Below are 10832 nucleotides of genomic sequence, written 5' to 3' on the forward strand. Positions count from 1 at the left end.
TTGTTGTTTGGCGGGTCCGGGCTGGGGATTCGAACCCGCCACCTTAGGTGTACGTGGCTGGCGCCTTAGCCAGTTGAGCTATAGGCGCCAGGCCAAATCTTGAACTCTTAAGCTCAAGCAAACACCTGCCTCAGTCTTCCAGAGTGCTAGGATTACAAGCATGAGCTACTGCACCCAGTCGGGAACCTTTTTCTTTCCTGCCCTGTTACTCCCATCTGACACTGGATCAAATCGTAGGGAATTCTTTGGTACCCCCTTTTGCTATCTTACCCCCTGAGTTTTTAGTTTTTGATAAGGCGGCAAAAGAAATATAGTGATTTGTATTAATGACAGAAAGTAAAGGACGTGCATTTCAACTGTGTCATGCAGCTGTCTGGGCAATATGCTTCCTCCTCTATAAAATAGGGATTATAGGGTCGCTGGGGAGATTTAGGGAGATGATGCATGTAAACGACAGAGTCTGTCTGTAGTAAGCACTCAGAATGTGACTTAGTGATGGGTGTTTCTCTCTCTTCAGCAGAGTAAGTCTGCCCCTTCAACCCTACCCTGATGTTCTCAATCGCTGTTGTTTAGGCCTTGCGGGGTAGCCAGAGGCATCTGGGACAGAGAGAAGCCTTGTCTATTCCCTCCCCCACACCAGAGTACTGCCAGGACCCCAGGGCTAAGGGATACAGCTTCTCTTCTGGTACTGCCAGGGGACGTGACAGAACAGCCCCAAGGGTTGGGCTCAATGAAGGACCTTATTCTATTGCTGAGAAAGGAAAGAGTGGTTTTGGACCACTGGAGGCTGACCCTGGGGAAATGTGTGTTCATGTATCTATGCTGAGGTGGTGGTGGGGAGGGCGGGCCTCCCATGACTAGGAAGGATCAGTGACTACTGGAGTTGGTCCAAGGAATCTGCATAGCCTCAGGCCCCTTGGGGTGAGCCCAGCTGGGGCTGCAGATGACGGGTGGGGATGGAACTTCTAGTTTCCTGCCCAGATCCAAGAAGTCTGGCCCAGGGATGAGGCATAGCAGGGACCCAATGAATATCTGCACAATTGAACCCAGATGGTCCCCCAGAAGGTAGTGGCATCTATATGTGTACAATGTGCTCCTTTAGGATCCCCCAACTTCAAGTCTCCCTGCCTCAGGTTCTAGCAGAATACACTGAGTAAGAGCACAAATTCAACAGGCAAACTTGCTGAGGTTCAAAATCCACCTATGTCTCTACAACCTAAGCCAATGTAACTGTGGGCCAGTCCTTTAACCTCTGAAGCTTGGTCTCCTCTTCTGTGCAAAGAAGGCTGTAAAAGCCCCTACTTCACAGGGTTGCTGTAAAGAGTCAATGAGACAATCACACAAAGCACCGAGAATGTGATAAGTGCTCAGCACATTTTAGCTTTTTATTTTATTTTTTCTTTGAGATACAGTCTCACTCTGTCAAAACTCACAGCAACCTTGACCTCTTAGGCTTGAGCAATCCTCTTGCCTTAGCCTCCCAAGTAGGTGGGACTAGCCACAATACCTGGCTAGTTTTTCTATTTTTATTTTTCTGAGACAGAGTCTCAAGCTGTCTCCCTGGGTGGAGTGCTGTTGCATCATAGCTCACAGCAACCTCAAACTCTTTGGACTTAAGTGATCCTCTAGCCTCAGTTTTTCTATTTTTAGTAGAGATGGGGTCTCGTTTTTTTGCTCAGGCTGGTCTCGAACTCCTGAGCTCAAATAATTCACCCACCTTAGCCTCCCAGACTACTGGGATTACAAGTGTGACCCACTGTGCCCAGCCAACTTTTTCTATTTTTAGTAGAGATGAGGGTCTCACTCTTGATCAGCTTGGTGTTGAACTCCTAAATTCAAGTGATCCTCCTGTCTTGGCCTCCCAGAGTGCTGGACTACAGGAACCTTCTGTTACCTAGTTTTTTTATTTTCTGTAGAGACAGGGTCTCGCTGTTGCTCAGGCTGGTCTCCACAAATTGTGAGCTCAAGCAATCCACCCACCTTGGCCTCCCAGAGTGCTAGAATTACAGGCATGACCCACTGCAACTGGTCACATTTTAACTATTATTGTTGTTGCTACTGGTTGAAGAGTTAGAGCTCATGCTGTTTCAGGGTATGGTGGGGGGCAGTTCATGTAGAAGAGCACATCTGGGCCTACCTCTTAAGATTCCCAACAGGGTGGAGAATTTCATGTAGTTATTTACCAAAAACAGATGAATCTCTGGAAATTCAGAGCTAGATACACAACAAGCGATGATGAAATTCTAAAGGTGGGCGGACGGGGGAGAGGGCTGGGGAGTGCCGTGACACCAATGGTTGCTTCTTGCCAAGCTGCAAATGTGAATCCCCCAGATATGGAGAAGACCAGGGAGAAGAGACTGTGTATATGAGTGTCCCCATTTGCTATAGTGGCAACAGGGACAAGGCTGGCCAGGTGACCAGAGCTAAGTAGGTCATGACCCTGGGTCCTGGCAAATCATAGGAGCCAAATATACCTTTGAGATTGCCATAAGAGCAAATCCATTTTTATGCACTGAGCTGGTGCAACAATTGTGGCAGCCTCAGGCACCAGAGGGGCCTAGTATTTGGCTCCAAATGTGCCCTTCTTTGCCTCACCCTAGGTCACACAGACATGGGAGAGGGCTGGGGGAGTGTGTCACATTTTTGTTTGATGAACTATCAGTATAGCATTTAAAAAGAAGAGGGTGGAAGCATCAGGGCCAAACTTTGGTGACTCACTTGCTGTGGCCCTCTCCTGACCTCAGTTTCCCCACCCAGGTTTAGTGAGCCAGAGAGGGAGGAGCTTAACCCTGCTGGATACAGAGACTGACTCAGAGGACAGAGGTGGGAAGAAAATGCAGGAAATGTCTCCTAGGAAGCTACAGGACCAAGGAGGGAATTGCAGCTCACCTCGCCCTAATCTCCTTCCTCTTGTCCCTGGGAACACTCTCTAGTCCAAGTCAGCATCAGAGAAAAGGAAAAGGCCAGAATTATAGCTCCAGACAGGCAAGGCAGAAGCACTGAGAGAAGGAAGAAGGAGCACAAGGGGAAACCTTGGGCCTCTTTTTCCCTGTTCCAGAGACCCTCGAAGTATTGCTTTTCTATTTCTAGGTATTGCCTCAGCTTTTGCTTCCATGAAATCAGTATAGGCTACCTGAGCTACAGGACTTCGTAATACCTTCCCACTAGCTTGAGGGGAAAGGAAAGCCCAGGCCAGTGCCCTGTTACACAGCTGTAAGCCTCCACTCCCCACTTCTAGTAGTTCACATGACACTATGTGGGTGATTATAGAAGTTTTGAGATACACAAAAATTGAGAAATGAAACCCTCCTGTCACCACTGATAAGCTGAGCAAGGTGAAACTTGCACAAGTGAGGAAGAAAGGATGCTGTTAACTATGTTTCTTGAAAATGAAATAATGGACCATAACAACCTGTCTCAAAACTTGTATAGCGGCTCATCCAGAATCAGCATCAGCATAAAACATGAGGTTCTCCATTAGGTATACACAAGAATCAACTAGGGAGCTTTAAATCTCTCTGTGGGGTAGGATCTAGGCCTAACATCATCATCATCATTTTTTTAAGACACAGTGTCACTTTGTTGCCCTTGGTAGAGTGCCTTGGCATCATAGCTCACAGCAACCTCAAACTCCTGGGCTCAAGCAATTCTCTTGTCTCAACCTCCCAAGTAGCTGGGACTACAGGTGCCCACCACAACACATGGCTATTTTTAGAGACAGGGTCTCGCTCTTGCTCAGGCTGGTCTTGAACTCCTGAGCTCAAGCAATCCACCTGCCTTGGCCTCCCACAGTGCTGGGATTAAAGGCATGAGCCACTGTACCTGGCCTAACATTATTTTTTATTTTTTTGAGATAGAGCCTCAAGCTGTCACCCTGAGTAAAGTGCTTTGTCATCATAGCTCACAGCAACCTCCGACTCCTGGGCTTAAGAAATTCTCTTGCCTCAGCGTCCCAAGTAGCTGGGGCTATAGGCACCCGCCACAACGCCCGACTATTTTTTCGTTGTAGTTGTCATTGTTGTTTGGCAGGCTGGGCCTGGATTTGAACTCGCCAGCTGTGGTTTGTGTGGCTGGCACCTTAGCCGCCTGAACTACAGGCACTGAGCCCCCAACATTATTTTTAAAAAGTCCCTGGGCGGGGGGGAGGGCAGCACCTGTAGTTCAGTTGGTAGGGCACTAGCCCCATATACTGAGGGTGGTGGGTTCAAACCAGGTCCTAGTCAAATTGCAACAAAAAAATAGCCGGGTGTTGTGGTGGGTGTCTGTAGTCCCATCTACTCAGGAGGCTGAGGCAACAGAATTGCCTAAGCCCAGGAGTTGGAGGTTGCTGAGAGCTGTGTGATGCCACTGCACTCTACTGAGGGCAATAAAGTAAGACTCTTGTTTCTACCAAAAAAAAAAAAAAGTCCCTAAGGGATTGTGACATGTATCAAGGATTGGGACACACTCACCGAGGGCAATTTCTCTGTGCTCCCTGCCCTGAGGAGATAGGAAAGTGGGCATCTCTGATCCAAACTCATATCTAGGGTCTCCCTGGAGAACTGGAGGAAGTAGCAGGGTTGGTTGGATGGGTTATGGAGATATAACCCAGAAAAAAAGCACTGGATTTGCTTCACTGTTCATTCCTCCTGGTTTAAAGGAATCTGAAGAGCTGAAGAAGGGCTTCAGACTCAGTAACAGGAAGCTCTTAACTGGGGACTGGTAGAACTAATGAACTCAAAATTTGGTCTGCGGTGTAAATGTGTATCTTTTGGAGGTGGGGGTTGGGGGAAGAGGGACAGATTTTTCTGAGTGGTTAAATAAATATTAAAATGAGAATGAATATCCCATTAAATATTAAGAAATATTGGTCCAGGTGTGGTGGCTCACATCTGTAATCCTAGTACTCTGGGAGGCTGAGATGGGTGAACTGCCTGAGCTTACAGGTTCAAGACCAGCCTGAGCATGAAGGAGACCCCATCTCAAAAAACACCTGGGCATTGTAGTGAGTGTCTGTAGCCCCAGCTACTTGGGAGGCTGATGCAAGAGAATCACTTGAGCCCAAGAGTTTGAAGTTGCTATGAGCTGTGATGCCACCGGCACTCTACCAAGGGTAACAAAGTGAGACTCTGTCAAAAAAAAAAAAGAAAACAAATATTGCTTTAAAAGAATGTGCTGGACCCTCCCTCCCTCCCCCAAAAGAAAGTAGTATGCTTGCCTCTGGCTCTGCTTTCTTTGGCTCGTTATTTCGGAACTGAAGACACAACTGGAAAGTACCTAGAACAACTCCTTCATTGTCCAGATAGGCATCCTCAGGCCTAACCGGGAGAGAGTTGACCCAGGTCACAAGAGGTGTTAGTGGCAGAGCTGGATCTAGAACTAAGCGTCCTGATTCCTAGTCCCATGAGTCCTATGATGAATCATTCAGCAGGGTACCATCTCTCATACTGCCCAGTCATCAGAAGAACCTGAGTACTCATTCCCAGGCCCATTCCCTCAGGATTTTGATTTAGTGGAGGGGAACAGAAGAGTCTGGATTTTAATAGTCACCTCCCTCTCCTGTGACTCTGATGATGCTGCAAGTTTGGGAAACACAAGGGAATGAGAAGGCCATAATGAACAGAGGAGAAGCAGTCAAAGGAGGAACAGCTCCTCCTACAAGGCAGGTTCTCAGGCCTAGAAGTAGGGCCTTCTTTTACAAATAAGACAGGGGGTAGGGTGAGGGTGGTTCTACCTGAGGATGGGAATAAGAGAGGAGATACAGCTTCTTTAATCTTGGAGCCCCTGTGTCTACCAGGAAAGAGAAAGGCAATCAAGGCCCTGGAGAATTTACCTCTGTGATCCCTTCCCCTTTCAGTCATCTATGCTCCAGTCCTGGCAGGCTTCCTGTTGACTCTGGAATACACCATACCTTCTTGTCTTCCTCATTCTAAGTTTTCCCTACCTTCCCACCCATTTAAGTACCAGCTTGTTATATTTTTCATCATCTGACGGGGGGGTGGGGGCTATGGATAAAGACCTTGATTCATATATTCATTCTATCTTTTACTTCATTCTGTAGCAGTTCTCAAGCCTGATGAGGCATTACTCCAATATCCCAATGGAAATCATCAGGATGTGCCTCAGGTTTTTTGTGCAAAGTGCAGCATGTGTTTCAAGGGCAATGTGGTAACAGGAAATATTTTAAATGCACATACCACCAAACTAGCATTTTCATGGAATCCTAGGAATTCATCTTAGAGATGCTTAAAGGGTACTTATTATAGCACTATTTGTAAGGGCAAGACCACACATACCATGTGGTAAAGCCTACTGGTCAAGAGCTCTAAAATCAGATTTTTAAACTCTACATCTGATAGATTGTATGACCCAGGGTAAGTAACTTAGTATCTCCAGATCTCAGTGTCCCCATCTGTAAAATGGAAGAATAACAGGACCTATCCTATAGGGTTGTTATGAGGGTTAAATGAGTAACAAAGGTAAAGCATTGCATGGTACACAAATAGGGCTCTGTTCTTATTACTATGAAGCTATTAACAACAGTGAAATAGGCTCAGCAACCTGTAGCCACATATACTAGAGCTGGTGGGTTCGAACCCAGCCCAGGCCTGCCAAACAACTATGGCAACTACAACCAAAAAAAAATAGCTGGGCGTTGTGATAGGTGCCTGTCCCAGCTACTTGGGAGGCTGAGGCAAGAGAATCGCTTAAGCCAGTAGTTCTCGAACTCACCTAATGCCGCGGCCCTTTAATACAGTACAGTTCCTGTGGGTCGCGACCCACAGGTTGAGAACTGCTGGCTTAAGCTCAAGAGTTTGAGGTTGCTGTGAACTGTGACACTCTACTGAGGGCAACATAGTGAGGCTCTGTCTCAAAAATAACCAAAAAAGCAAAAGAACAATGAGGTATATATGTAAGTGCTACATATACAGTGATCTTTACATTATATTGGTAGATGAAAAACAAACTAGTTGATATACATGATGTTTGGCCTTATGCATTAAAACAAAACAATGACAAAATTGGAAGAATAACATGTATGCATTTATATATACACAGAATTTATCTCATAAAAAGTAAACAAGAAACTGGTAATAGGGAGTCTGGAAGGGAGACCCATTTTTCACCATTTTGTATGGTTTGATTCTACTACAACTTCTGAAAACAAAGGCAAAAACTAATTTATTCAAATAGCAACAAGCACTACTAGTGATTCTGATATATGGCTAAGATTTGAACCCAGCAGTTATCCAACTGCCTGCTCAGGATGAGGTGGTGGGGATGTGTGATAAAGCTATGTAAGATATTGACCTAATCAAAAGGAGCCCCTGCTCTGGATGCAGAGCCATACCATAAGTAGAACTCTCAGCCCTGGTACTAAAGAAGTAGGGAGGGTGACAAGAATCAGAAATGGCTGAGCTCTGAGCCTGCTACAGCTGAGCTGGGTTCTTACTGCTCTTTGTCTGCCAGACATGGAATTAAGCCAGTGTGATTCCTGGCCTGTCCTCCCCTTCTGTGACTTGCACATAAAAACTCAGTAAAATAGTTGCTAAGGCAGGTAGGCCTGGGGAGATGAGGGAGGGCAGGCAATTCTGTGGCTCTAAATCCCAACTCTAGCAGCCCATGCTTGTTTCGTCACCTGTAAAGTGGGGCTAATCATATTACCTATCTCAGGGGGTTCTTTTAAAGAGTAAATGAATTACTTACAATAAAAACAATTGACATTTACTGAGTGTTTACTACATGCTAGGCCACATTCTAAGTGCTACACATGTGTAATCTCACTGAATCCTCACAATCACCCTAGAAGGTAGATATAATTAACATCTTGATATTAAGATGAGGAAACTGAGGCACACAGAGGTCAAATTCCTTGGTTATATGGCAAATAACAGAACTGGAATTTAAACCTAGACAGTCTGACTGGAGTTAATATATAAGTAAAGATATTATATATTGTTGTAAGGTGTCAATCTGAACTACTATTATGGATAAGGTGGTGGGAAGTGTTAGGGTGACTAATTTCGACAATTTCTACATGGTCTTTTTTCCAAGCTAGCTTTTAGGTATCCACTACTCTCCCTCTTCTCTGGCCCCGAGGGTCAACAGCTCTCCATCTAGCTGCAGATAGGTTTCAGCAGTGGTCCTTGAGATGGTTCTCTGACCTGACTCCTGTGTACAACTGGGGTTTCTAGAGCAGCTTGGCTCACCCATCCCAATCCCAATCTCAAGGGACACAAAGTGCCTCTCCACTGAATGCTTAGGAGCTGATAAGAAGAACTATATCTAAATTCAAAACTCTTTCCAAGTTGTTTGTGTCTTAAATCCAACCTATTTTGGGGAGTAAAAAAATAGTATAGAATGAATTGTGAGTTTTGGAAGAGCTCTACAATTTCTTTCTAACTCTGATATCCTGGAGCTTGAGAAATGACTCCCTTTCACTGGTAATGACTTTACTCTGTTCCTTTCAGCCACTCACGCCACCCTACATGATCCTTCCTCTGTTGTGGGTAGTTTCCAGTTTGCAATGCCCTCCCCCAAAAGTCCCCCATACTATGCCTGAGGATATCTGTCCACACAGATCCAGGAAACCCAAGATGATGACTTGACCAAGAAACAAAGTCAGGGACCCAACCATCAACAAAACTAGAGCCCACATTTCTTTTTTTTTTTTTTTGAGACGGAGCCTCAAGCTATCCCCCTGGGTAGAGTGCCATGGCATCACGCTCACAGCAACCTCCAACTCCTGGGCTCAAGCGAGTCTCTTGCCTCAGCCTCCCAAGTAGCTGGGACTACAGGTACCCGCCACAGTGCCTGGCCATTTTTTTTTTTGGTTGCAGCCATCATTGTTGTTTGGCGGGCCCGGGCTGGGGATTCGAACCCGCCACCTTAGGTGTATGTGGCTGGTGCCTTAGCCGCTTGAGCCACAGGCGCCGAGCCGAGCCCACATTTCTTAGCACCACTGTTGGGTTAACCTGCTGGAACATCTGTTCCAGGTATCCCTTCTGCTCATCTCTAGGGGTGGAGACTTACCAGCACTGTTGGCCTCTGACTCCAGAAGGTGGATGTCATTGCAGTCTGCCAGTGAGTGCTCCAAGCAGAGCTGCAGGAAGCGGGCCTGGGTACGGGTGACCCGTTTGAGAAGTGACAGCAGGGCCACTGTCTGCTCACACTCATTCCAGCCCTTGAACCAGCCAGCGAGGATGCCCACCTGGTCTCGGAACATCATGGTGCCGGGCCTGGGGCCAGGGTGAGGGGGACGGCGGTGGCAAGGGCCAGCGCCGTCACATGGTCCCGGCTCTGGGCTCCTGTTACCTCTCCCCTGAGGGCCAGGGCTTGAGGATGTTCCCAGGCGTGGTGACAGATGGTGGGGAGAGAAGGAAACCTGTTCACATAGGGGGAGGGCTTGATCCAGCCACGCCTCTCCAATATCCTGAAAAAGGAAGCAATAGGGTCAGACAGAATGAAGGGGCTCAAGCTGCTCAGGTGAGTGCTGGCGGATGGGGCATGGAGGCCTCATTCCTTCCTCTTTCAGGGTAGCTGCTCTACTGAGCTCCTGAGAGAAACATGAGGCCAACACTAAATCCTAAACCAACTTTCCCCCCAGTCTCCAGATACAGACAAAAGGCTTGAATGGGATTCAGAAAGCCATCCCAAAAACTAAGGAGAAGATGTTGCCCCTCATGCCTGGCTGTCACAGGGCCAAAGGAAGTGGACTTAAAGAAGAGAGAAGCTAGCCACGGTGCCTTACACCTGTAATCCCAGCCCTTTAGGAGGCTGAAGTGGGTAGATCACCTGAGCTCAGGAGTTCGAGACCAGCTTGAGCAAAAGTGAGACTTGATCTCTAAAAAATAGCTGGGTGTTGTGGTAGGCATCTATAGTCCCAGTTACTTGGGAGGCTGAGGCGAGAGGATCACTGGAGCCTTAGAGTTTGAGGTTGCTGTGAGTTACGATGCCACAACACTCTATTGAGGGTGACAAAGTAAGACTCTGTCTCAAAAAAAAAAAAAATGGCAAAGATTAGAAAGATTTTTCAGCAATGAGAAAAGATGTGAATTAATGGAGATCTGGCCCAAGGTATCATGACTAAACAGATGTGTGACACTGAGGACATCTCTGACCTTGCTGGCTTCTGGCCACCTCCTCTGAGAGTTGGACAGAGTCATTGCTCACCTGCCTAAAGAACCCCAAGGGCTCTTTAAATTTCTTCAAGCTAAGATCCACAATGCTAGGTAAGGGATGTATGGTGGGGTAACCCTGGTAGAGATATCAGGTATGCAGATGGTTATCTCATAAGTAATTGGCTGGGTATCTGCCAGTCCTTAGGCGCACAGGCATGGACAGAAGCCTTTTCAAATATGAAGAAGTTGAGGAGATCTTACCCTCTCCAACTCAGCTCCCCTATTGTGGAAAAGGCATAGCCCTGATCTCTGATTCCACCCATCTCTCCTCTGAGCTCAGATGATCCACCCACTTCTGAGGTGGATCTCTCCCCACCCTCTCCATTCCCCTGAAAGCTGCTCCAGATCCAAGCCCTTTGGTTAATAAGTCTCCTTGACTTTCAGAGACACCAGACTGTCTCAAGCTCCTGGGAGTCAAGAGGATGCCAAGAGAGAAAGGGGACAGATCAAAGTCAAAAACTCAAGAGCAATAAAGGGTCCAAATCCCACTGGTAGGCAAGAACTACAATGGAGTTGTAACAACAGGCCCATTTTTAAGTTGACCTTTTTCTAGATACCACTCTGAAGACTTTTTTTTTTTTGAAACAGAGTCCCACTTTGCAGCCCTCAGTAGAGTGCCATGCCGTCATAGCTCACAAACTCTTGAGTGATTCTCTTGCCTCAGCCTCCCAA

General features: G+C 46.8%; 1 protein-coding gene across 1 annotated transcript in view; it reads right to left on the reverse strand.

The window, feature by feature from the left end:
- Positions 1 to 10832, reverse strand: part of SAMD4B (sterile alpha motif domain containing 4B) — a 48289-nt gene that overhangs the window by 20631 nt on the left and 16826 nt on the right. Inside the window, exon 2 of the mRNA XM_003802134.3 lies at positions 9013 to 9412. Within this exon, the coding sequence (XP_003802182.1) occupies positions 9013 to 9208 (196 nt within the window). The 5' untranslated portion in view covers positions 9209 to 9412. The remainder of the gene's footprint in view (positions 1 to 9012; positions 9413 to 10832) is intronic.

Source organism: Otolemur garnettii, unplaced genomic scaffold, assembly GCF_000181295.1.
Source record: "Otolemur garnettii isolate 467f Iridium unplaced genomic scaffold, OtoGar3 scaffold00233, whole genome shotgun sequence".
Lineage (NCBI taxonomy): Eukaryota > Metazoa > Chordata > Mammalia > Primates > Galagidae > Otolemur > Otolemur garnettii.